General features: G+C 39.9%; 2 protein-coding genes and 1 long non-coding RNA gene across 15 annotated transcripts in view; 2 read left to right on the top strand and 1 right to left on the bottom strand.

Annotated features, from left to right (window-relative positions):
* Nucleotides 1-463: 463 nt before the first annotated feature.
* LOC111269891 (beta-1,3-galactosyltransferase 5) lies at nt 464-11,506 on the top strand. 6 transcript variants are annotated; one of them, XR_015314719.1, is made up of 11 exons: nt 464-717; nt 1,394-1,574; nt 2,472-2,605; nt 4,727-4,918; nt 5,505-5,646; nt 7,013-7,123; nt 7,767-7,848; nt 8,150-8,306; nt 8,654-8,757; nt 10,090-10,178; nt 11,339-11,506. XR_015314719.1 is itself a non-coding variant. In XM_086972278.1 (10 exons), the coding sequence occupies exons 2-10, from the start codon at nt 1,413-1,415 to the stop codon at nt 11,346-11,348; spliced, it is 1,026 nt and encodes a 341-aa protein (XP_086828404.1). In that variant the 5' UTR covers nt 464-717; nt 1,394-1,412; the 3' UTR covers nt 11,349-11,506. The 6 variants fall into 6 exon arrangements, 3 of the variants coding, with proteins under 3 accessions (XP_086828404.1, XP_086828403.1, XP_022705531.1); XR_015314718.1 differs by lacking the exon at nt 11,339-11,506 and having other exon boundaries at nt 8,654-9,103; nt 10,090-10,184; XM_086972278.1 differs by lacking the exon at nt 8,150-8,306.
* Nucleotides 11,465-21,679, bottom strand: LOC111269892 (uncharacterized). Of its 4 annotated transcripts, XM_022849798.2 has the most exons (9): nt 21,486-21,678; nt 21,295-21,356; nt 18,608-18,791; nt 17,493-17,575; nt 16,649-16,829; nt 16,239-16,350; nt 15,930-16,080; nt 14,708-15,013; nt 11,465-14,117 (listed from the first exon to the last, which is right to left on the bottom strand). In XM_022849798.2, the coding sequence occupies exons 3-9, from the start codon at nt 18,750-18,752 to the stop codon at nt 13,977-13,979; spliced, it is 1,119 nt and encodes a 372-aa protein (XP_022705533.1). In that variant the 5' UTR covers nt 18,753-18,791; nt 21,295-21,356; nt 21,486-21,678; the 3' UTR covers nt 11,465-13,976. The 4 variants fall into 4 exon arrangements, with proteins under 4 accessions (XP_022705533.1, XP_022705534.1, XP_086828405.1 ...); XM_022849799.2 differs by lacking the exon at nt 21,295-21,356 and having other exon boundaries at nt 21,486-21,679; XM_086972279.1 differs by lacking the exon at nt 21,295-21,356 and having other exon boundaries at nt 18,608-18,784; nt 21,486-21,679.
* LOC111269888 (uncharacterized) overlaps nt 18,130-26,926 on the top strand; it is an 11,177-nt gene continuing 2,380 nt past the window's right edge. Inside the window, exon 1 of one of the 5 annotated variants that reach the window (XR_015314721.1) lies at nt 18,130-18,315. This is a non-coding gene — a long non-coding RNA (uncharacterized LOC111269888). Of the gene's footprint in view, nt 18,316-21,995; nt 22,380-22,563; nt 22,810-23,437; nt 24,281-26,926 lie in introns of those variants that run through there. The other 4 variants (XR_002685985.2, XR_002685984.2, XR_015314722.1 and 1 more) reach the window with 4 other exon arrangements.

Raw genomic sequence — 26,926 nt, 5'->3', positions numbered from 1 at the left:
TATTCATAAGGTAACATTTAGGTGTACAGAACACTGTTTCCGTAGTAATACTTTGTCCACTGATACCCTTAAATTTATGGAAAAATGCCTATTTTCATCAAAACTGCGGACAGGTGACGTGACAAGCTCACATCATGATTTGCAATAATTTGGTCCAAAGGTACTATAGATACCAGCTCAGGCTGCGCTATTATGAACAAATTTGACACAATCACAGATGTCTTATTGCAAAAAGTATGAACCGATATGTCCGTTTGTGAATTTTTTTACAAGATTAAGCTTTTTACCGACTGTTTATAATACAGTTGTTGGCTAAAAATGTATGCGAGATCTGAGCTGTCAAGCTCATTTTTTCCTTACACTATGCACAAGATAAACATATAAAGTCTACACGGTAGCAGCGTTTGCGCCATGCCCAAACGTAATAGCGACTCTCCCTCTCTCTCTATCTCTCTCATTGTTGCATTAGAGCTAACAGTATTGTTCCGCTAAAGTAGACGATGTTTGTTAGAGTATTAATCACTGCAACGTAATGACGCAATTTTGACATTCAGTAATTCGAAAATCGATAGAATAGCTGTTATTGGTTGCCGCGTTGACGAATATCGTTTTCTATGCGTTCACTATGCAGGAACTTGATAGTTTACGTCGATCTTTTTCGACCTCGACCGATTACCAAGGGAACTTCACTGTGTAACTTCACTATAACTCTTCAAGGTAGTAAACAATAATTTATTAATTTGCTCGACGGAGTGACTTATCTCAGGCTTGCAAAGCTGATCCGCTGTGCGCTACCGTGAATGTCCTAATATGAATCGATTGGGAATAGATACTGACATTGACGCTAGCTATCTGGTTCGTTAACGCTTTTCACGCTTTGGAAAGTTGTACGAGCAAATAAATAGTGGCGAATCTAAAATCATGATAGAAAGGTTATTACGACATTGGTGTGGCCGAACCTCGTACAAATGTTTCGTTGACTTGAAGAGGCGCGCTGGTAGTTCTTCAAGCTCTATTCAATTTTGTTGCCGGCTCAGAACTTAATTTAGGTGTTTTTTTTTTCAAACGTGGCTAAACACGCTCTCGGCACACCTATTCGAAATTTTCCTCCCAACGAGACAGGTTCATTTAAATATAGTCTCGTTGATGGGCAAAGTTTTGCAAGATAAGCTACGGGAATGCCGAAATGCTTGCTTTTCGGGTAGTAGACTTCAATTGTGCTAAACAAAAACGGTTTTAAATCTGTGCTGTTTGTTAACTGATGAGGTAATAACAACACCGCGTCCATTGTAAACACAGCAAACTCTTCTGTGTTGCGGTAAACCCTGTGCGATTGCATAACTTACGAGCGAGTGCAATTCTAAATATCCATGCCTTAAATTCGTTATTCAAGGTGTTCCAGCAAGAAAAGAATGAGCATTTTCGTCTACCGCAAAGTTCCTTTAGGAGGCAACCTGCTTACTGATACACTGCCCACGGCGCAGTTCCGGCGATCACGCTTTAGAATCGTCTTCTTCTTCTTCTTCTTGTTATTTGTCGTACTATGTCTCGTGCTTGTTCGAAGTTCTCCACAGGTAAGTTGGTGCTGTTTTCTTTCTCAGCCATTGAGCATACGTTGCCTGATGAAGATAGGTTTAAGCATAGCGACCTTTTTTGCAGCGCAATGTGGGCAATTTATTTACAACTATATGTATTGTGCAAGATAACGCAGAATAAGCCAATACTAAATAAGTGTCCTGTGTGAATGGTCGATAGGGTAGATTATTCTTATCGACGGCCAGCTGAATTCAATAGGTTTTTTTTTCAATTTTTGTAATAACGCCAATAATCATAAAAAATTAAATATTTTTTTTGAAATCGAACAAATAAAAAAATTAGGCTATGCCGTCACTCGACGTGCGTTAAAAACTTCCTTTGAATCGTTGAATTTGACCGGAGTAGGTGGGACACAGAACCATAATCTTTTATTGAAAGGGATCTTACATCTTAAGGAAGATTAAGAGACTTCACGATGATGGTCGGCCATGTTTAATAAATTTATGACGGATTTACGTCGTCTTGTAATTCAAATCGGATCGGCAAATGAAGTAGAACATACCTAACATGCTCAAATATGTAAGATCACGCAATAATCGTAAACAAGGCCTGCTTTAAACTGTGAAAGCTAACATAAACGGCACAATAACCTTATATAATAGCAATAAACTTCATCATCGCGCTCGCATATGTTGACTTGAGCTATATATGATGACAATCTCATACTAAACAAATAGCTAACAAGCGATACTTTTGTTGGTGTTGCGTCGACTTTGGTATACGACAAGAGAAGGATGAGCCTCCTTTTAAGCGGAGTTAAATGGCCATTGCGTTAATCATGGAACTGTTCATTCATGTACAACTTATGTGAAGTATTTTAAAAACCCGTATTTATGTAAAAATAAGAAATAGTTAGCTTTCCGCGTACGTTACAGGTGACCATATATTCCGCGTTAACAAGTCACCAACTAAAAGGGTATGTGGAGTTTTTTAAGGATACCAGTTTCGAAATACAAAGAAAAGTTTCGGCCGATTTCTCCCGCCGAGCGTGGTTTAACACTTCACAAAGGTAAGAATATGGCTGTTCTCCATTATGTCAATAAGTAACTGCAATGTAACGGTTATGCATAGTTTGTTCTCAACATGTGTTAAGGACCTATTTTGAATCGTCGATTTGACCAGGGTAGGTGGCAGATCTTTTATTGAAAGGGATCCTAGGGTTTAAGCAAGATTAAGGAACTTCACGTCGTGTTGTAATTAAAATCTTATAGGCAGATGAAAAGAGGGACATACGAACATGTACCTAACATATTGAAATATGTAAGGTTACGCAATAGTCGTAAACCGCTTTAAACTGTGAAAGTTAACCTAAACGGCACCACAACCTCGCTAGCGTTATGCCTACCTATTGTTATCTATATTGGTTCACCTAAGCGATGATGTGCACTCGGCCCTCACGATGTGCTTAATCGCTGAGTAGACGTATATATATAAATCAGGTATTTTTCTTATGCTTGCTTCTAAGACCGTATCTAAACATCTATCTATATATATATATATATATATATATTTCACGGAAATTTTTTACATATGTTAGAAAAGTGTCACTGCTATATTTACTCATTACGACTACGACTACAGCTTGAGCAAACAACTCACAGCCTCATTTTAGATATTTTCTTTATATAAATGTTTATATTTTGTTGATAGCATGAGTGAGCAAGGCGACGTTGTCGTGCCGAAACCTGTTAAGCTCTCGTTTAGTAGAGTTCCATACAGAGTAATCCGACGGATTCGAGTCTAGGCTGTTTGACGATCATACGTGGCTATAAAAACAGGATCTACTCGTATACTCAAGACAGATCTTGCATTAGTCATATTGTAAAAATAAATGTACAGTCTTCAGTATCGTTTTCCGCTTTGGCTTTCCACACTTGTGTGGCAGTTCTATAATATACAGATAAACATTCAGTGACACATCTATGAACGAAGTATGGTAGTATAACGTTTCCTGCATTGAACATCACAGTCAGAACACCAACTTCATATCCCAAACTCGAAAATTTGCTACTACCTACAACAAATACATCTACATCGTGCACAATCATTTCCGCGGTTCTGCGTTGGGCATATATATATATTTTTTTTTTCAGAGAAAGATCGAATATGTGTGTTGCTTCATTCGTTACAGAATTCCGTAGCAAGCAATCTGGTGAAGCCTTTTAGTTATATCGGCCGCAGGGGACGTCTGTCTTATAAGGTGCGCGGGGGTCTTTGTCAATACTCCGTGACATCGTAGGCTTGTGTTAACCTTGGATTCTACATTCTCTTTTTTTTTTTTTTTTGTATCATGGATTTTCTGCTACGCTGTGTGTAAATTTGTTTTTAATTCTTCTGCAGCCATATCCATTTAAGACGTGGTATACTGTCGATACGGGATGACTTAGGATAGTTTTTGTTCCCGGAGGTTGATTCGCAACACAAATTCACTATCCTGTTGTACAAGTAGCTTACTTCCTCTAATAGCATAAAAAACAGCGGAACACGCGACCGTTACGACAAACAACAGCTCGCAGGCTTGTTTGTTCTCGACTACCTCCAATATTTAGTGTACTATGCAGCATGGTGGTATGATTATTTCACAGGGCACTTCAACACTTTCACCCAGTACACTTACGGGAACAAGTCCTCAGAGTAACCTATTTTTAGGTATAGCATTCATCAAGGTATAGCATCAAGGAGTAACTGTACGTACAAGTATAGCCTAACCGGAGTGGGTCTTGTTGAACTCCTTCAGGCTTCTGCCAACAGATCTGCGAAACGTCATAACGACAATACAAGCAGCTAGATATCTCATTTTTCATTCTTTGTTTCCCTGATTCATTTATCTAATAGTAGTTTTTGCCAACGCTAAAACTTGAGCCAGCGTGGCAGCATGTTGAATGTTGCTTGTGATTACATTAGGGGGGATTAGATTAGGAGATGCGCGTCAACCAGCCAGATCAGGCTGGCCTATCTAATAGGCTGTTTTCCTGTCTAAGTTGGAAGTGGACACGTAAGTTAGTTGCGTAATCGCTATTTTCCTATCGTGTTTTTCTTTTCCACCAGCTAAACGCACGATTTTATCTGTTATTTTTAAAATTGATTTCGTTGTGTTCACCATGCTGTACTGGGCTTTTGGACGACGCAGGTATACTTATGATTATGTGGAAACTATTCGACCTATCGGTTCTTGCGAGAATCTACGATTTCTATTCGTGGTGGCATCTGCGGTGGAAAACATCAACCAGCGTGAAGCTGTGAGAAGCACATGGGCAAGCGAGGTACGAACAATCTCAGGAAGGGGTAAAACCGTCTTTCTTCTCGGAAGTGGCAAAAACAGGTTCGTGAAGTTATTAGCGTAATAGAACTATTATAGAAAAATACTATTTACATGAAATAGTAAAAAGTACTATGGCTAGCAGTCGTGTATTTTGGAAACTCCTTAAACTGCATGTGTCCTTCAATAAATAGGCTAAGGATAGTTATCAATAAAAGAAACCGTTAACAAGTACTTCATGCTCATTATCTTATTTCTGTGACCTCTTATATAGATTATCAATTGCCCATTGCACTACGTCAAAAGCCTGTATACGTGCCTGTACGATTTTTATATGCTAATATGTTTGACGGCAGATTAACATTATGTAGGATGCTTTCTGAAACGAGCATAATCTATTTTTTTATTATTGGCAAAGTGTCGTTTTAGGACAGGTTTATTTTTATGACAAGCGTTTTTCGTTGTATTAGTTCAAGGTTCGTTACTGTTTTAGTATTACGCTAATAGCTCCGTAAACCTATTTTACCAAGTACATGTGTTAATTCATGATCCAATATGATACATTTCGTTAGTTTGTTATGGTATACCTTAAGTCATGCTAATCCCGTATGACTCAGCTAAAGGAGCCTTTTCGTGTCTTTTTTTGCAGTTCATTCCAGGAAAAAATCAAGCTCGAGTCCAGGAAGTATGGTGATATTTTGCAATATGCCTTTGATGATACGTACCGTAATGCGACCATCAAGTCCATAATGATGCTTAGATGGGCTGCGAACTGTCGCCCGACGTATCTCGTAAGCTTTTAGAATCCATTATATTTACGAACGCACTATATAAATACAGACGGAAAAGTTTTACCTGCCAACCGAACATTTATCTAGTGAGTCATTGCCAAAGCTTTAGAGTGAATACGTTAACCTTCATTTTTTTGCCGGCCGATGTTCATACTGTGTTAGGTCTACCGAATCGATAACTGGGCCGCACCACATGATCTACGACTGGTCATATTACACATAAATAATACTAGATATGAGAGGTTGCTACTGGGAAAAAGTTCAACCTCAATATCGTGTGTATCCCTACATGATGCTTAAATGTTGCAAAAGGAATCGACTGTGTATAGCCGCAGATAAACTATACCAGGTAAACGGTTAGCTCCGAGAAAAATGAGAGGGTAGAAGTTGCTGACAAAGTATGGTGGCTTAAAAAGCGGGTAATGGCAAAAGAATGAAACAATCCTTTTGGAAAAGCGAATTTTTATTAACCGTAGATGTTTTGCTTGAGGTTTAGCGTGGGTGTTGCTGCAGAATCTTGTTGAAACAAAGGTTCCACAATGAACACACATTGCTTTAATTGGAATCGAACATTAGCATAGATGCAAGAAAAGTACGAAGTGCCCCACCTCAAAAATAAAATTTCAACCTTTAAAACTAGAGTAACAATTTTCGCTAAAAATGAAGAGAAAAAAAATAGAGAAATGCTTTCTTTCTTCAAAAGGAATCAAAACTAGTGTTGAAATTCTAAAAAAAAGGCTGTGATGAAAATGATACTTGGACGATTGCGCTGTTGTTCTCTCGTTAAATTCATACCTCTACGTCTCTTCAGCTGTGGAAAAATGTCAAAATAATCCCGGTTGCTTTCCAAATGCGCTATGCACCTTTCCTAAAATTGAGGCCCTTTAGCACAGTCCTTCCAGCCCTCAAATGGCCTTTGAAAAAAAAAATTTTGAAAAAAAACTTTGAAAATCCGTGTTCGGTCTCTTCCGAGACTTTCGTCAGTGTATTTCTGCGGTTTTTCGGTATTGTCTTTAGAATTTCGTTCGTCGCGAATTGGTGATTCAACTTGTCCTCTCGGCGTTAACTCATAGCTAGATTTCCAAAGAACCTAACCTAACCTTATACAACGTTTACGCTGTATGTGAACACTGCACCATCCTCATTGTCCACGTAGCTATAAGACATGCTGTTTCTATTTCGGTTATTAGCATTAGTAAAATAGACTAGACGTTGAAATGAACTTAAGTTTGGTCTGTCGATAGCAACTATAAGGCCACGAGCCTGATCACGAGTCGGCCTTTAGTCGGCGCGCCGAACATTAAATTGATTCTTTTTCTATTCAATAATCTATGCATCATTTCTACTGCGTATGTGAATTACACAGGTGAAAGCAGACGATGACATGATGATTAATGTACTGCAGCTACGTAAAAATATTGATACACTTGGGTCGATGGGGATCCCATTTGCTGCGGGGCTGGGACATTTCGAAAAGGTTAGTAATTTAGCCAACGTTCCGATTTCCGCAAAGAGATATAATTTACATGACAGAAAAAAAAGTAGAGTCGATGCTGTTTGACACGGAAAGAACGAAAGGCTATATGGTATATGAAGCTATAGGATCAAAAAAATTATTAGATTGCTCGTCCGTCGTAATTAAAAATTTACGTAAGAATACGGAGGGCGCAAAGGGACTTCATCTCGAAGCAATAAAAGATCCTGCCATTTTCATCAAACGAAATTCCCGAGCTAAAATACAACAAATTAATACAAAATGATGATAAATTTAAAATATATGGTGCTCAGTTTAAAAATAGGCTTCAGTTGCAGTACTTCCAAGGCAAAAAACTCTCTGTGGAAACGCTTCGAGGCAAATCTCTGTGAATTTTTTTCTACCATAGTTATTTAGAGGGATATTTGTTCCGATAGGAACCTGCGCACGATGGCTTATGTCTGGATTTTTTGAGCCTCCGCCTTAGCGTATTCTGCGATTTTGTGCGGTCATCGTTAGCATCGAAGCGTACTCGTTGAATATAATGCTTTAAGGTCCTTGTTTTCGAGCGAGTAAGTGCGTGTTTCGAGAAGCTGCCAGCTTCGCACTACATCTTTTCATTCTGTCTTGCGATATTTATTTGCAGGGGCCAATTCGTGATAAATCTAGCAAATGGTATGTGTCCAAGGAGGAATATCCCGACGATGTATTTCCTAACTATCTTGGCGGTAAGTCTCCTACAGTTGTCTCAACGTTGCCCTTATTGGTAAGCCTAATTTTAAGATAGAGGCTTCTTTTAGGGGCAAACGTGCGTCGGTCGCACTGCAACTTTTGCTTCGCTTCCTACTGAATTGGCTACAATTAGCATAGCAAGATTATATGATAGCAATTAACCTAGGCCTCGCGTTCCTGACAGCGCGTTGTACGTAGGTCAAAATTACGCCAACACACTGGTGCATTGTACCATATAATAGACAATGAATACAATGAAATGCCTGTGGGGTGTGTTTGTTTTGTTCCTGTTCTAAGGCAGCCTGTATGTGATTACCGGCAATGTCATCGGACAAATGTTCAAAGAAGTTTTTCGTACAGCCTTAATTAGCATGGAAGATGTATTTGTTACTGGATTTTTAGCCACTAAACTCAGCTTGCCTCGAATCGGACTTGCGGGCATCAGCACATCGGAGTAAGGTCATCGCTCAGCTTAGTATTTCTTTGCTATTGGTGTATTGGCGTCTTAATCCGTATCTATTAAAAAGAATGCCTATACGATGTCCTGTATCAGTCATATCATGCCACCCACACATGACCTAGCATCTAACCAAAAATATCCATTTATCATTCACCCGTCGACATATTAATTTAAATTGCGCGGGAAGAAAATTGCCCTGCTTATAAAAATCGTGTGTTCGTCTGTCTTCCTTGAAAATGAGCGACCCGTAATTTTGTTCAGCTACATAACAAACAACAGAAGTTGGATAAATTCTAAGCTAATTTTGTCCACCCATTATTTCTGCTATGTCACTCTTCCAGGCAAGTGGATCTTTGTGATTTTCACGATTACATTGGCAGCCACCACTCGACACCCGCTAAAATGCGCTCGTTTGCAAATATATTACGTTTCACACAAAGAAATTGTAGGAATGTCCTCTTTGGCTTATTTCATGCATGTCGATGTATCCCTTATATAAAAGTCATCTCGATGTGAACGGTGGCGCATGCTGAGCCAAACAAGTAGCAGCTTCACAACAACTGGGGCGCCACCTAAGTGCTTCTCGAATCGCGCACGTGCTTCACAGTCGTACGGCAGTATTTGCGCCAATAGGCCAAGAAATATAGTGATTTTCGGGGGGTTTCCTAACTATTAAATTCAGCGAGTTTTTGTGAGCACACCTACACAGATGGGGTAGGCGACGTGTGGCATGTACAGTGCTGTGGAGTTCGAACGACAATTTCACTGACGAACCCTTTCCTGCCTTATGGGTAAATCGTATAAACGACTAATTAACGAGAAATAGTATAATTATGTTAGTTGTGAACGACATTTACCGTTAGCTGTTATTAGCCAACGACTAAAACGTTGAATTCTACATTGTTGCTTTATATCTATTTACCAAGTCAATATTATATACGCTATATTGTGTATTTATTCTTCGAAAAAAGCGCTGATCTTGTTATGCCGCCAAATTTCAAACTCGAAAACAATTGTCAAAAGCACGCCATGGATCGTCACTGAGAGAGGAGGACCATATTTGAAACAAGCCAAGAACGAAAGTCGAGCTGAAACATATTAATTGAATTGTTTGTAATTGTGTCGGAGACCCGAGGGGGATTCGCGAAAGAGCCAGACTTTGACTAGATTAGAATGAAGCAAATATACCGATTCTCTAATTGCGCTACGGAGCTACATTGTAGTTATGTCACACGAAGCTAAAGTCATATAAATATCTATCTCTTCACCCATTTACATATTTTTGCCGCGAGCATCGAGGCGTATCTTCCTCGCACATGCACTCGCTTCTGAAAATGGCTTTTTAATATTGCGAGTACGAGTACAGATGTGTGGAACTAATACGATATGCTCCTAATTGCCGTTTATAGTTGGCGATATTTGAATAGCTAGAAACTGCCTATCAGGCGGGGCAACTTGTTGTCTAACGTTCGTATCCGGTGAAGTTCGCCTATAATATTTGACTCGTGAGAACCTGCTAGCCAATGCCATAGGCCTTGTAAATAAGGCGCTAATTAATAATAAGGTTTTGCACTTACCTGAGCATCATCGGAGTAGAACAAAGTTTTGCAGTCGACTTCGTGTTTACCAGACACTCCGCTAAAGCTGAAAGCTGCATAACAAACATAGTACCAAATTTTCCTAGAAAGGATTTCATCAGAGAACTTCACGTATACAGAACTCAGTCTACGGTGAGATCTACTACAAGGATCGCATTCTGTTCGATTTTTCCTTTCAGTATTTGATTGAATGTGTTTATGGCGACTGGATGGATAAGGCGAACACCACTCATCTGTTGCCGCGAAGGCAAAGTTACTATAACCTCAAGTAAGTTAGCTTAGACTTTGCGGCGAGCACACAATTGAGTTAAAATCTCAACAAAACATAGGTAACATCTCCACATTATAAGCGGTTCTTGAAAATACTTGACGCCTCCCATAATTGGCTTTTTGTCGTGCCCGGGACTCCCAGGAAGCCTAGACATTGCTTTTATTTCTGCGTGACCTTTGAATTGATGCAGTCCTTTGTGGTTACTAGCAGGTTTACCGATAACGAATTCACCTAATCATTTTAGATAGAAAAATGCAAACGAGTCTAAAAAAATGTTTGGTAAACGAGGGTCGCCTTGAAGCAGCTTAATTGCGTTTCTCCAGCGTCTAGATTGGAGGAGCATTCGAACGATTGCCTATTTTTAATATAACATACGGTGTAATGCTTGATACCAAATATATAACCGTAATAATAATAACGTGTAACACGTCACTTCTGCTTGTCACGTCTGATACTCTGACGTTGCCGCCGCGATATACTATTTAAATTGAGAAAAATATATATTTTATAAAGAGACAACAGGTTGTGTACAGTTTAATACCTATTTGAAAAACCTCGTCGACAGTATGGGCCGCTGCATTTAACCTATGCTCGTCAGCGAAGGACAGAAATACGAATAGTCCTATTTTTGCTAGTGATGTTAGACAGGCAAGACATGACTGCTGTGGCGTTCGCGGCGCTCGTCTTATATCCAGAAGAACTAGGGTTATATTATGCCAGTGTCACATCAAATATTCTACAGTAACATAGCTATAAATAGAATGTAAATAACTGCTACGCGGTGTATTTTGAAAGAAATCAGCTTGAAAAATGCAGATTCAGGGCTAAATATATGGGAAAAGCTGCACTAATAGGTGAACCGAAGCGTATTAACTTGCATTGCTTATCAACTTAGTGATTAATTCGATGAAAGTTCCATTTAACAGAATCTTCAAAAAATTTATAACTCTGTATGGATCTGTCGCAGTGCTTTTCAGTAAGTTGTTATTAGCTATAGACGGCCATTGAACGATTGCTTTTTGATCATCGTGTTTCGCGTCTGAACCATTTAACAGGTACTGCGTTCTAAGAAAATAAACAGTATACATGTGCATAAAATTATATAAGGATATTTATCAAACTAATATTTTTTTAAATCTATGGAATCCATTGTACAGCTCTTTTTAAAAGAATGTTGAGCTGGTTGATTCCTCGCGTAACCTGCCAAGGCTTCACCTCCAGCAGCGGAAGTGTAGATTCAATTTCAATGCTAGAATCTATACACAGTTTAAAAACAGAACCGGTTTTAACTCAAATAAAGCACTTTATTATCTCGACAAAATACACTTTTTCTGAAGTAATTATCTCTTGTATAATATTTATACGCGAATATCTATCCGAATTAATATTCTATGCAAAAATCATTGCAAGTAACTCGGAGAGATCTACAGGCTAAAAGTACAGATCTACAGGTTAATTACTTCTCAAAAGATTCAAATGTAGGCATCCGTTAAAACGAGTGGAAAATGTATTTTTGGCCTAAACCGCTCTAGTTTACTATTACCGACCATAGGCCTAACCGATTTTTGACAGAAATCTATCTCTTGCAAACAGAACTAACTATATTATCCATGTCGAACATTTCGTTTATAGACGTTCATCACTAAAGGTGTATTTTTTTTTATGATAAAAATTTCATAACAACTTTAGAGTGCCTTCGGTATAAGTAATGTTGAACATCCAGTAGTTTCTTTCTATTAGAGAAAGTAATAACTATTTCTCCATCAGTATTTCGGTAGGCGATAAAGAGACGTAAGATGCTGTGATATTTATATTATTATCTTTTCTTCTACATATCACATGAGGTAAATAAGAGCAGATGGCCACAACTGTATCGGTATCGAGAAAATTAAAACCGCGTTTTAAAACGCGGTAGTGTGGGAAGCGCGGAGCATTTACGCTGACACCTAGACGACCCACGAACGCTTCGAGGACGTGGTACGATGCCCAGACGTAGTTGTTTGTTAATTGCGTGGGTGTATCTGTGGGCCCAGTATATGACATACCTGCTGTAATCTATTCGCAGTGAAATTTAAAATGTACGTTTTTGAGCTGTTCCCACGACTTCAATTAAATGACGAAATCTTTAAAGTAAGCTTCTTCTTTTTCTTCTTCTTCTTCTTCTGTCTGTAACTCCCACACATCGATAATTACGATTATTATATTCTGTCATATATATATCTATCGGTCAATTATGTAACTGTCACCCGTTGACGATTCCCTCCGTTAACCAGTAACCTTTCCCGAGGCAAAATCTACTTCGTCAACAATCTCCAACAACTTCCCTTAAGTTTCCGTCTCCTGACTCTATTATCACAAGTTGAGATTGAAGTGCGTGTTCTGGATTACACAGCAAGTACTTACCATAGTGATTATCACCAATCATCACTATTCATCTAATTGTTCCTATTATTTGGGACGAGTAAATCCTGGTTAAGGACTCGCCCATTGTAACCGCTTTAAAAACAACGAAAACGTAGAAAATCAAGAAGAGGACTTCTGACCGTTACCAGCAGAACGAGCTTTACAAGTCTATTCCGCGCCCCCGGAAATGCAAATGTCACGCCGTGTCAGTAATTATTAATAGTAAAGATAGATCTCATTTTCGACGCAGCTTCTCGCAGGCCAGATATACTCTTACCTGGAAAGCGCTTTTTAACAAAACTAATTTTACATCGTTTTGTCCTATGGAGTATTATACGTTTTATAGTTCCATCTCTTTTCTTTACGTTCAACGATACGAGTTCCACCAATCCTGCCATATTATTTTCAATGTAATCTACTGAAGAATATCCCATGGTTTCAGAAGAATATATTCGAATTTCATCTTTAGATAAAAGTACCTCCGCGCAAGCATGCATCAGTATTTCTCATAGGCTTCTCAAAAGCAGTTATGAGGTAGTAATTAGGATGCAAATATTATTCTTCAGAACCTTATTTCCTGTAGTGCTTTCTCCGCCTCGTTTGTGCTTTTGCTGGTTTTGGAGCATCATTTGCCGCACCTCACTTTTTCCCAGTTCATCTTGAACAAATATTTAATGATTTCTTCGCCTATATAAAGCTTATACCGAGACGACGATTGGAAAAAGGCATAGGCTAAACAGTTATCAGTCGTTCCCCAAACCTTGTCTTTTCCTCGCGCAGCATTGGCGCTCTGCTCATCGATTAGTTGCCGATTATATATTTCTTGGTGTGTTATATCGTCTGCACGTAGATGTTAGTGGTAGGTTTTTGTTTTCAGGCAGTTTAGCGTACGTCACGTGTACTCTATCATTATTTTTCCATGTATATGTCTATGCTATAGCAGGATCTGTAAGATTGTATGATTATAATGATAGTAATATTAATGTATAATTGGAATTATGAATTGCGGAACATGTTCGCGTCATCGATGTACTATGTGAAGCGAGATAACAGAGTTGTATGCCCTCATCAGCCTGTCACTTGTCATCGCTCTATTATGACTTCACTGATGTAGACACCTATTTCTTCCCCCATTTACCCGCTAGTATCGTGACGTGCCCAGAGCCAAAGCGATCGTTCATCACATTGACTGGTGATACAAAACTGAGGATTTCCGTTAGAATCGTTAAAAGCCGCATGGCAAACAAATCGGCGTCCAATGGGTGGAGATATTTGCCGCCGTGTAACCCCATCATGAATAAGTAACGGGAGGATCTGTCGAGGTCCCCGTTAAAGGTACAAAACCACCGAGTGGAGGAAGCGAACTACACAAATCTGGTATAGCTTGTTAAATCACATGGCAATCCCTGTAGGATCATATTGCTGTTGCGCCATCAGGGCAGCGATAGCAAATAGACGGGAGAAGGTCAAGCTTGACTTCGGGGGCTGTTCACGTTTCGATGCAATGCTGCTGTCATCTAATAGAATGAAATCCTGCAAAAAATACGACAAATTATGTGTGAACGACGCTCGCAGCAGGATAAGAGATATATGATTAATTTGGTTTAAGCAAGTATGAAACTCTTGGGACATTGCTTGACACAGAGACACAGGTAATGTTTTGTGTTGGTCTGTTATGAGGATATTCTTCTGTTTTAACATTTTTAAAGGATTTTGAGAAAAAAAGACTTACTTCTAGATTTAATTGTACAGTCTAAATGTACATAAGTTTTTTCTATCTTATGTACAGTTTAGGGTTAAGGCGTGCATCTCAAAGTGGGCAACGCAAAGACTCTTGGAGCATATAGATACACACATGGAGTTGTTTCAAATTAAAATTAGATCTAGAGGCAGTTCGGTTGTTGAAATGCTTCGATAGCTCTAGACGACAAAAAATGGCTCCCGTAATGGTGCACTGTTGACATATTTATCTCCATTGTGTAAGGATACCGGCAAAACATCATTTAAAATTATTTCAACATTTTTGTTTTCGCTTGTATTGAAGTTGGTCACATTTAAGAGATCGAAGATGCAATTAAGATCGGGTTTGGTAGATTTTGTTTGACTGTCATATTCTTACTGACCGGCACAAGGAAGAATGGCTCGGATGACTGCTGCAGAAAATGCTGTTTTTGTTGTCCTTTTCGTCTTTGTTGCTGCATTCGTGCGAGTTCTATAAGTTCCGGCCAAGTCGACTGCAATGATCGGGCAGTCTCCAGATTACCCTGGACCGACTGTTTTTCCGAAGCATCGAAGTTGCGTTCTCTGACATCGTGATCTCGGTCGGCTGGACGTGGAAACAAGGCGGTTGCGCCGGTAAGATCCGCAATATTTGACAAATAGATTAAATATTCGAGGTCTTGGTCACTCACTGATGGCGTATGAAGAACCTAACGTATTTGTAATATATAAAAGAGAAAAAGTACCATTTGGTAAATCTCACGACAAGACTAACTGCATCATCAGCATCACGGTTACATACCATCAGTGACTCAATAAAAGCGGTAGTTACTTAAGCGAAAAGGAACTGCGTCCTCGTGCTATATGTCTTTAAACTAGCATGCGGTTTGCTAACCTTCTCTTGTCCACATTCTTCAATAACCCATGGAGCACTACTCTGAAGCCTGGCCAAAAGTGCACGTACTAACTGACCGATGCGCGGTAATACTTTCCCTCGAAGTAATTTATCTTCTAGCTTTTAATATGCTTTGCTTTCTTCTTTCAGACAGAGATTTTAGCCATTGAAAGGCTATCTTACTACGCTAGTCATGCTGTTAATACAATTAGCGCTACATAAAACTGATCCTAGGCGAAATGTCCTATGAACAGCCAGTTAGCTGGGAAGTTCAGCGACGCTGTCTAACTGCTTCTCTGAAACTTGTACCGAATATGACATCTCATTGACTATACTTATTCCCCCCTAAACGGGCAACCCCGAATATTAGGCTCTGAGTGGATCTTTCCTTGACAGACAATATTTAAAAGTAAAACGATTAAAAGACGTACACATTGTAGTCGATTGTCTAGATATAATGTAAGCTAGTTTTCAGTAACAATATATATATATATAGATATATTTGACATGGATTCTATAGGATATGCTCTCAGGTGCGAAGCAGAACAAAACACCGACATTTTCGATTAGCGGCTGTCGTAGAACAGATAGCTCAGTATATGCTAGTTAACTTATATAACCAGGGAGCAAGAAACGTAGAAAAAACTAACTATACTTCTTAAGCAACGTCACGACAGAATTCCAATGTGTTCTTCAAAACGGATGAATATTCGCATCGATTGATTTTGTACCTTAAGGAAATCATTTGCATCAAAAGCAGGATCAGCATCTTGAAGGATACGTAACAACGAAACGAGCCTCTCAGCACGCTCGCCTGCTGATATCGTCTCAGATAAAGAGTTATCAGATATGCTACGTCGTACCCTGTTCAAGCGTGAGGACCTGCAAAGAATGGGATCCATTTAGTCAGTTTGATCAGCCGTACGTTCAATAAACTTTTGACTTATTCGACTTTATAAATGCCGGTTTGAATCATTATACATTTATCTTCTAACGTTACCAGTTGATTCCTTCAATATATAATTAATACACAAGTCTACCTTATGAGAAGCTGTTCGATATTCGTGGTCAATGTCCTTTTGCGACGATATCGACCATCCGGTGAACCTCGATAGTCGTAAATTCCTGCGTAATCTTCATTTACATTCACCGCTAATCAATACATGACAGAAGCCGATTATATAATGATAATATGCTAGAATTAACTGTTGTGTATGTAAGAGGTGTAGAGCAGTCATATTGAAACTCGTGTTGTAAAATGTGTAAATAAAGTGTTGTAAAATTTTAAAATTCCGAAAAAAGATAACTTTACACAATACATATACAAATGGGTATTAACTCTCTTTAATATAATTCATCTTTCGTTGGGTATTTTGTAAGTGCCATTGATTCTGTATACTACACGCTATCCATACTCGTAACGAAGCCATAATTACATGTGATTCCTAACCGTGTTCTGGCAGAACAGGTGTATCATCTTCGTCGGGATCTTTTAAGATTTGCATATCTTCATAGTAGTCAAGTCGAGTAGGGTGCTCATTCAGAGTTTCCGTCGGATCCTGGTCCATTAGTGGCGCTTCGGATACTTCTGATGATGGAAGACCGATGTGCTTCTCCGAGGAATCAGACTCCTATCGGATACGCAATTAACGTCGTAGTGTACGTTAGTTTATGCCAGTATAATTCTATTACTCTTAATCCCATTAACATGATGAGACTGGGCTCGCCTGGACAATCGTAAAAAAGCGGGTCACAAAGTTCTCCTCATTGGGTTGCCAAATACGAGCTATCCTTATAGAGTAGACTTTACTGATTAATAAACAATTACCCAATCATGAATAAAAGATGTGTTGTAAGTGATCTTCATGTTAATAGTGAAAGAAACCGTCGGGACGGGGAATTTTACTTAATTTTTGCGTGATACGCTAGAAAACTTAAGAGTATATTGTTCCTGCGAAGCTACGTGTACTGAGACCTATTGATGAGTTTAAAACGATTATAGTCCATACCTTCTGTTTGCAAATTTATTACGCTTTAACAAAGACAGACGCAGTGACCTAGTGACGCTCTTACGCAGCAGTGCGATTTGCGATCGTGAACGATCGTCCGAACTCTATATGGTCTGCATCTAAAAGAACTTGCCACTTATCGTAAGTGAAGAACACACAAGTGTCACGATATTACAATTACGACTCATTTTCCTCTTAGATAAATAAATAAGACAGCTTTTGCAGTAGCGTCTCCTTTATTTAGTTGTTGCAGAACCAGTAGTTAACGAACTCATGCAACGTTACCTTAATAGCATTTGAAGAAGCGGCCGTTTCATTGTACTTCGCGATTGGAGGATTTGAATTTTGAGCACCGACCACCGCACCGTCTGAAAATTAGAAGGATTTCTGATTATAAAACCTTTTCCGAAGAAGTTTGTTTACACACACAAGGTCGAAATGCTGACTAAAAAATTGATGATCTGTTACGGATGGACCCATAATCAGGGCGCTATTGTTTATGTATGATCTGCTTCCGAAAATTGGTCCTATGAATTCCTCGAATGAGTACAGTATTCTGAACTAAACAGCCATTTGACGTGATATTTTATATACATTTATGGCCATATAACACTTAAACACAAAATAACATTGTAAAAACAGATACGTAAAAATGATTTATAAGGATCATTAACAATTAGCACCTTAATAAGTAGGAGCCAGCGACACTGACTCATTATGTCAATAGCAGAGACGTATAATAAGGTAACTCGTTCGCTGGCTTCAGGCCATACATCGATGACTTCTTTTCAGTTAAAGAAAAAGAAAAGATTTTGACATGAATATAATCGCTTAAACACACCGTAGTTAAACGAAGATGAACATGACAAAAATAATATAAATAACACATAATATAATATTAATGAAATATTATATAAAATCATACATAAAAAAACAACGAAAACACGGTCTCGGGCGTGCAGTAACTAAGAGAAAAAACGACCGTGTGTCTGAAGGGTCTGTGACGCGTAACCAAAATACAATCTTCAGGCTTTCACGTTGTGCAAACAGAAGCGGGATTGTCTTAAAGGCCTGTCATCCTTAGAGACACCGTGGTGTATGTGTCCAGGTAAACTTAAGGAAATATTCAAGACGTCTATTCCATAAACGCGCGCATCAAATACTTCTCTAACTGTTAAATCTACCTCACTTGGTATTGCATTGCATATACAGCGCTATTAGAGATGGTCTAATTGTTTTCCGATTGTAGCAGATCAACGTTAACGTAATGCGTAATTTTGCCTTTAACAACGATAGCCATCATCTTCACCTGATTTAACACCGATTAGACATGGACGCTTGGCCTAGAATAAAATAATTACATTTTGACAGACACTTAAATAACGTGCTTGTCTGTATACCTTTATTTGCAGAGTTTCCACTCTCTTGAAGTGTTGTTGGGAAGGCCTTAGTTAAAGCTGCTGCAATCAGGCAAAATACCAACAAAAACCAAAACCATCTAGAAACAGGATCCACACCACGCCCTCTCCTACCATTTGAGCCCATGGCTCAATCGGTTAACGCTATTGTTGTGACACCTATCTCCTGAAAATCGATAGTCACTGTTAATCTTCTCGATTGAATCCGTTATCGAAGGGTGGTCTTTAGCGTTGCTTACGTTTCGACTATATGGAAAACTGGCGATCGATTACCTTATTAAGCTTGAACAATATCGCAAGCTGATCATAGTAAGACACATGTGGTTCCTTGTGCCGAATATTATGGCCTATTTTGGCCTGCGTTGCAGAAGTCTGGTCGAACGCCGGGTGTTTTGCACGGAGAGATAGATAAGGGGCGGGAATAAAAAGCACCCTGCCGTCAAACCAGGATATGCAGTCCATCCATATAGTAGCTGGTAGGAGCAGTTTGTATTTACTTAGCTGCCGGGCTAGTTAATAACTTGATGAATTGTAAGCTACCTACTGTAGCTCAACGACATACTCGGCGGAGTAAATAGATTCTCAATGTCCATTTGCCATTACGTACGAAGGATAAATACCCATCACTTTTTTTTTTAGTAGTTAATCCTCTTACGGGTTCGGTGTATTCAAAGGTATTCTGATCCGAACATCATAATACTTAGATGGTACCAACTAGATGGTACCAACTCTTTTAGGCTCATTGTCGGACCGATATTATTTAGGCGAAATGTTTCAGATATGTATTTGTTGTAATAGTTGTCAAAAATCCACTGCTTCTGATATAGTGGGATTATGCTTTTTCAAAGTAGAGATGGCACGTGGATGGCAGCCAGAGCAAATGTACTTACAATATCTTTAGCGCAAATATACTGAGAAAGCAGGCATACGTCTTGTCTCAATCGAAATAAGTAAGAAATTTCTTACTCGAGGGAAGAACCAAAAAAGCAGGAGGACCAAATAAGAATATCGCAGCGATAACTTTAAAAAAGTTATCGCTGTTTTGGTAGCTGTCATATAAAGTATGTCGCACGAGGAATTCTCGATATAAATTTGAATACATTTGAGTTCCTTAAATTTCATCAATGTATTACATACAATCAGATATACATTTGTCAGAAAAATGTTTTAAGACAAACAGTTCGTAAGATTCCTTCTCTAACTAGTACTTTCTCTAGACTGAAATTGCTATGGAGCATCTTATCGACGGGAGTCGACTACGGGATTTCAGTGTACCTGAAATTGTTTGAAATTATGATCTCAAACGAGCTTCTCGCTACTTGGGGTTTGGGGGTAATTTTAATTAAAACGATGATGAACAACTGAAATTGAGGAAATACTTCCCTCGTAACCTTAATTAATGTGGTGAACGCATTTGGTATCACCTCGGACAATATCTTCTAGAAGTTATTTCATGCTACGACTTTTCTGCTATCATTTGCGATTCATTTACCCAATCGTTTCATACCTGAGCACATCGGTAGTGCGGCTCCAAATGTGACAACGTGTGGGGCTTCTTGGGGTTCAATTTGGAGCCGATTTATATATCCTATTTATATGAATGTGCTGTTTTTCCACATAGAGCCCCATGAAAATAGATTGCACACTGCCTGTTTGGCCGACCATTTCACTCTTATAAGGCAGATTCGCCACTCATCGCTTAACGCAAGCATTTAGGACTTTAAAAATGAGCTAGCTCATGCTAAATGAGCTAATGTTGAAACCGTTTTTGCAGAGGAAACGTGCCCCATTTCTCCTCAATGCCTCACAGAGATACTGAGCGACTTAATTAGCATCGATAGTACAGTCGCGTAGTTAAGTTCATCCACAAAATGTCTCGGCTTGACACAATCTGCTGTAATAAAAATATATAATAAGAACAAAGCTTGGACTAGATTAGTGTTTTTTTCAACTATGGCAAAAATATTACTTCGCTGTCAAAATTTTGGGCCAGCTGTCTTTTCCAACACGTACCTCTGAACAGATCATTATGTACGCCATTATAATTCTCCGACAGGTAGGATTTGAATATGGCATAGGAGATCCAACGTTATGCCATTCGGATTATCAAGGCCCGTTCGCGCATCAAGTCTTTATATATGCTACGAGTCTCTCATCTTTCTAGGTATCCCTTTAGGAATGACCAAATGATCTCGTATGCAGAGTTATTATTGATGACCCGTCGCCACTCTGTACCCGTAGTATTAAAATGAATAAAAAAATGCCATTTAGAGTCGCTAAAATGTATAACATATTGCAAATGTAATGCCAACGCCGTCTGGGGCTCTTGTTTAATCTCAGTTTCCTTAAAACCGATGCGGTCGTAGGGTTTACTTGAGTCTCAAATAAGAATCGGACATAAATAATAATTCCTGTAAACAAGATGAATAGATGAGGAAATATTTAAGAAAAAAAAAGAATATGATAATCTAGCGCATTGGCAGGTATATTTAGGTGCTTACACTGTTCGATTCAGCTTTGCGGTCACACAGGTTCTCAGCGTTATTGCTGACGTATGCATGAAGCCTAATCCAGCCGTTCGATCAACTGTATCAACCCAATTGGCAATGAGATTTCTCTTCGCCAGCACTTACCATCCGTATGATTTCACATGTTTGACTCTCACGTACCTTTATTCTGAGAAACTCGCTTCCCTGTCGATTATCAAGGACGTCTTTCGGCCTCGGACCTCCTATTCCCCGAAAATACAATTATATCGTACGATGAAATACAATACTTTTTCAATGAAAAAGTAATCAAGCGGAAATAGCGTTTTTCAACGACGAACTAGCGCTTGACCCATTGGGCTTTCTGCACGTACCGTGCTTGCTCTGTGGGATCCTGCAATGGGCGCTCGTGCACTTATCTGCTGCCCGTACCAATCAACACTAGTCACCACAATTGCTGGCACTGTTGCCGTTACTTTTACCACAGCGGGTGCCACCGGCTCCCTCTGCGCATCGGCTAGCAGAACAAGATGGCCGTCACCCGAACAGTGATCTTACCCCAGTCCTCCTCTTACACCTACTCTTTCTCTTCCCTTTGCGTCACCGGGATCATTTCCCAATGCTCCATCGACTGACATTATCCCACGGGGCCTGCACGGAAGATCGTGCAAGTGAGCCCAGTTATCGAGGGAAGGGAAGCTAGAGGAACGCTGTGTCGCTGTTACTAAGCCACCAAGTGAGGATCATCGCGCATGCGCGAATCCACAGGTTGTCCTGACGTTGCAGCAGCAGGACGCCAACAGATACGGCCTTCCAATGAGCTAATATCCGCCCGTGGCCTGCGATGCCCGCGCCAGGAGCCTGCGGAGTTGGCCGGCTTCGTCCTCCTGCGCGCACAGACTTCCGCCCTACAAAGTCCCCACTTTTCCCTACTTTGTACATACGAACGCATTCTCTGCAGATCTTCCTCAGAGAAGGCAATAGCCGCTGCATCGGCTGTATTGCTTCCGGAATGCACAATTGCAATTTGCAGACTTGTAAAAATTGTCTTCTAGTCGTTCCCGACCGGGATAAGTGTGTAAGTTGAGTATCGACCTTTTTGGCGGTATATCGATTGATAGGCTGGAAAAGTAAAAGGGAAATGGGTTTGGTGTCAAACTACGAACAAGTGTGATGACTAAGAAAAATAATAGATTGAAGAAACTGACAACCCTGAAGCAGAATCCCGTCGGCCGTCAGCTCGACATCATCGAGTCACTTACATCATGGTAAAAATAGATGGACATAACATGATCTCATGTATTTTGAAGATTGAAGTTGAGCTAACTTTATATCGGGCGAAACGCCGTTGAGTGTCTTTGCGGACGCCAAGCACTGCAATCCTATACATCAGTAGGCAAAGCAAATAGCCTCAGACAGATCCTACGTGTTCTTGTGAAGAAAATAAGGCAAATAGTTAATTAAGAGGCAAGGTATCCTGCTTATAGAGAGAGACAAAGAGCAAACGATAAAGCCAAATCGATCCGCTTTAGCGGTAGAAGCTGCTGTGCGACGCCTGTCGATATGATCGAAATGGTAGAATTAATACAACGGCTCATGAAGAGTCTTACTGTAGCGTTCGATGAAAAACAGCCCATGCGATAAATTGAGGATCAGAAGGTGTACGAGCGTTTGCGGAGTAAATTTGTGGACCAGATTGTGAGTAAAGCGTCGCCAATCGCAAAAAAGGCTTCGTTTTAGCTTGCTATATTTTATATACTATATTCTTTTCTAGTGTGTGTATATATATACATCAGTTGAAGATCTGTGCTCGAGAGACGTGAAAAAGCCTTGAGGAGGAGTTGCAGTAACGCTTTCATGCGAAGGAGGCTGGCTTACCTAAATTTTTATATACCACAGAAAACGGACACCCGTCTCCGAAGGCACGCTGAGTTAAAAGGGAAGATCAATTGCTGGTGCTGTTTTAGTAGAGTGGGCAGATCAATCTGCAGGGTTGTCTATTGTAACAGACTCCGACAGTACCGGCACTGTCGAGACGGAAAAGCCGATTTTGTAATTCTTATGCTTGCCGCCTCTGTGCATCGATCATGGTGTATGAACCGACAGTTGTGCTGATCTGCTTGGTAATATATGTGTATATATACAGTCAAACCGATATCTACGATTAGTGGTCTGGGTTCGGATTCGGCATCTCCCGGAAAACACCCCGTGGTGTGCCGAGAGTCAATCGTCCAAAGCGATGCCTAATGGTTAAAGTACCAGATGTAAAATATGAAATATTATAATAACTAGTTTTTTTTTTTTTAATTCTTCAGGACGTAGCGTACAGCTCGACGAAGTCAGTTTTGCCCAACAAAAGATGAAAGCTAGAATCGGAATTAGAAATACAAATTGGTGGCAGTGATGGAATCGGTGAAATAGCGTGACTTGGTGGAAGCTATAATGTGTAGGACGAACGAAGCGGGGAACATCTTTGCCGTAGCAAATCAAGAGAATACAGTTTGGAGTAACGCAGAGAAGCTGCATTGTTGCAATACGATTGTGGAACGGCAGAGAACGAGATGTAACAGGGGATCAAAAACAAGCTTGCACATAGCTTTTGGGAAGAAGAGCTCAGATTTACTGAGGAATTTTTCAAGCAGGAACCAGCAAAGGGATTCTGTGTGGTTAAAATTTGCCTTTAGTGTTTCTAGCAAACATACTTCGAACGACACAATCGGTGTTCTTTTTCCATTATTATTATTAGTACAGCAGCAGAGGATAATCCATATGTGAAGTTAATATCTGTACTACAAGACTGTCTGGCAGAAGGACCCGACGCATCAAAAAAGTTTGACTTTGTTGATTTAAAGAGAGTGTAGCGGATCTCGAGACTCGGCTGTCGGGATCTTGAGGCCCAGTGCGGTCCACAGCGATTCTGGCTGTCGCGTTAACCCCAACCGGGGTTTCAGCCCCGCATCGTCGGCCCCGTCTGCTGGCGTGCTGAATGTCTGAACAGAGAATCGTTGAAGTGTCATTCATCATGAAGCGACAATAAAAACACATCAAATAGCGAACTCAGTTTGGGAAGTCGCTCAGCTTATGCTTGTGCAGGGCATGCTTTGTTGCTTATGAGCGCAGAGACTGCGTCGGAAAGTGGAATTTGGCAACATTCGTTTGCAAATTACTGGTAACAAGAAGTAATAACTGGAAGTTGAAATGTTCGAAGTGTTTAAAACATTGGTTTTATTATGAGAAGGCGAGAGATAAGGTTTTTCACTGTCGTTTTTTTAGCTAAGCGACAATGCACAGTTTTCAGCACTACACGCAACAGATAACCTTACAATCTTGATTCAGCTCAGCTGGTAACAGTACGAGCTTTAAAGATCAAAAAAGCCGTCAGCAAAGCGTGAATTTTACAATTAATTTATATATTGAATCCAATACAATGAACTGCTCAGATTTGGCATATCATGGTTTACTCTGCTTCTTGTCTATAAAACATAACACAAGCTGAAGATTCTGTGAAACTGCTTCAGAAAGAAAACCTATCGTAACTATCTTTAAAAAAGCAAAACCATTACGTTTCTGTAAGGAATTAGTTTGTCCGTGAAAACAGGTTTTGGCATTCTAATCTCATATTTTACCTTTTCGTTATAGCAAAGAATCGCCTTCGATAACATATCTATCATAACATATCTGAGATCGCACAGATGTTGACGGAAATACAAAAATACGTACGGTATTCTTTGTAACGTCTTTGTCCGGACAAATGAGAGTAGGACTCAATGACGTAATGATAGTAATCATTTGTTATGATTTATCATGCAAAGGCAATGTATTTTTTTTCTCACCGCTCAAGCTGTATGTTGGCGCAGCGAAATTAGGCTCGTCTACCTTAGATCCGCTATCTACACAAAAATAGAAATACTTTATTATATTAAATATCTTAAATCATATATCGCAAAACGTCGGTTTTGAATAGGAGAATCAGTAGCTCAACTAGCTGGCTTAAACTTCAAATCTTTGGTAAGAACAGCATTTTTGTTCTTATTCAGTTGTGTTTTATGTACGTCTATATTGTACGATTTAGTATATTTCTATTATACTTTTTGCGAATGCATTTTACAAAGCACAGAACTTATATTTTTGTTATTTCACTTGTATGTGCTAGTAGCCAGACGACCGCATCAAATTTTCGAAGGTCTGCTTAAGCACGCGACGACCTTTTCGCAGAATAAATACCCTTCGTGGGCGCCCCCTGTAGAAAAATTGCGAAGGAGCCGTTTTGATCCTGATCGGTCCGCTTGAAAACGGTTCTCTAAAGATTATCACCATCGTTGCGCTTTGGGTATCGTACACCGATGCTGATATAACAAGGCCACGACCTCTGTCGTGTTCCATCAGTTATCGTTACTACTACCAGGCAGATACGTGCACGGGCTGAAAAGCAACATACGTCAATTTTACACAATTCTCCGCCTAGCCTATATGTATGTGTGTATATGTATGATGTCTACCTCGCACAGCATTAGGTTTCGTATAACATAGTTGTCAAGCGAATTTTTCGATGTTGCTTTTTTTCTTTTGCTATACAGCCCCGTATAGAAACAAAGAAGCATGGGGCAGCGAGTTGTATAATCTAGCACGCCTGCCAGGCGCAGGTAGAGATTGGTAGGCTCGCACACGACTGGTAAAACGAGGCAGTTGCAATAGAGACTACATTCGTTGATGCTTCTGCTCCTGCAGTACGGCGGCGTTACCGTACACACAGTGAAGTCACACGTCATAGAGCCAGACGCGCGACCGTAACATGTCGATCGTCAAACAACAACAGCATCAATGTCACATCTTGTCCATACCGATCCACAGAGTTACTGACCCTCAGAGCTTCGGGTTGCTAGTAGGGAATTCTTATACTGCGCCGATACGGTTTTTGGTAACAGCGTCATGCGTTGTTCGAATTATTGTCTCAACAAGGCGGCAACGGTACCCGTAGGAGCGAAAGCAACTCTAGAAAAGACAAGCCGTCATTTCGAGCCATTTTCAAGGCGTGGTGGTGGCAACAAAAGAGGACACCCAATACAACGATGGTACGAAGAGATCGGCAGGCATAGATTATACGAACATGCTGTTCTTACACACGTAAATAACAAATGAAGATACGAGCGAGATGAATTATTACATATACACGCTTAGCCACAACAAGACAGACAATTACAGCAAGCACTACCAGGGCGATAGCAGAACGCTTAAACGTTTGTAAATGCCAACTTGAAGCTAATAGGAAAATCTTGAGGAAGGTCACGAAACACGGCCTTCGCTTCACGTCTATATGTTTAATTAGATCGTTTTTATAATGTGACGGCATAGTAGAATAAAGAGATCAGATTCCCAGCATCGAGTCGAGGTCTAGATCGATCTTTGTTTGCCACAAAATAACGGAAACCTCAACTTTAGTATGAAATCTTTAGGGACTGCTTAAAATCACATAATTTTCACTCGGAGAGTAAACCTGGAAATTTTAAAAGGCGCGTTTAGTTAAGAGCTTAGAAGATAGTATATAGTAGGATCGGTTTTGATGGTTTGTTTCTAAAAAAAGCTAAATGCGACCCAAACTCGTGCGAAAAACCCACTATTATAGCCGACTCGGTCACGGAATAGTTCGATCGTTTCGCGAGCAGTGACATCAACATCAAAGATGAGGCATATGCAGGTCGATCCTTTGACTGTCGAGACATCAATATATAGTTTCATTGTGTTCGATCATAATCCACGTATGAGCTTTCGCCAGACTGCAAAAAACACGGGAGCATCTAACACCGCTGCTCAGAGC

Source organism: Varroa jacobsoni, unplaced genomic scaffold (assembly GCF_002532875.2).
Source record: "Varroa jacobsoni isolate VJ856 unplaced genomic scaffold, vjacob_1.0 scaffold_1423, whole genome shotgun sequence".
Classification (NCBI taxonomy): Eukaryota; Metazoa; Arthropoda; class Arachnida; order Mesostigmata; family Varroidae; genus Varroa; species Varroa jacobsoni.
The sequence above is the reverse complement of the archived record's forward strand: the minus strand, read 5'-3'. Positions and strand labels throughout refer to the sequence as shown.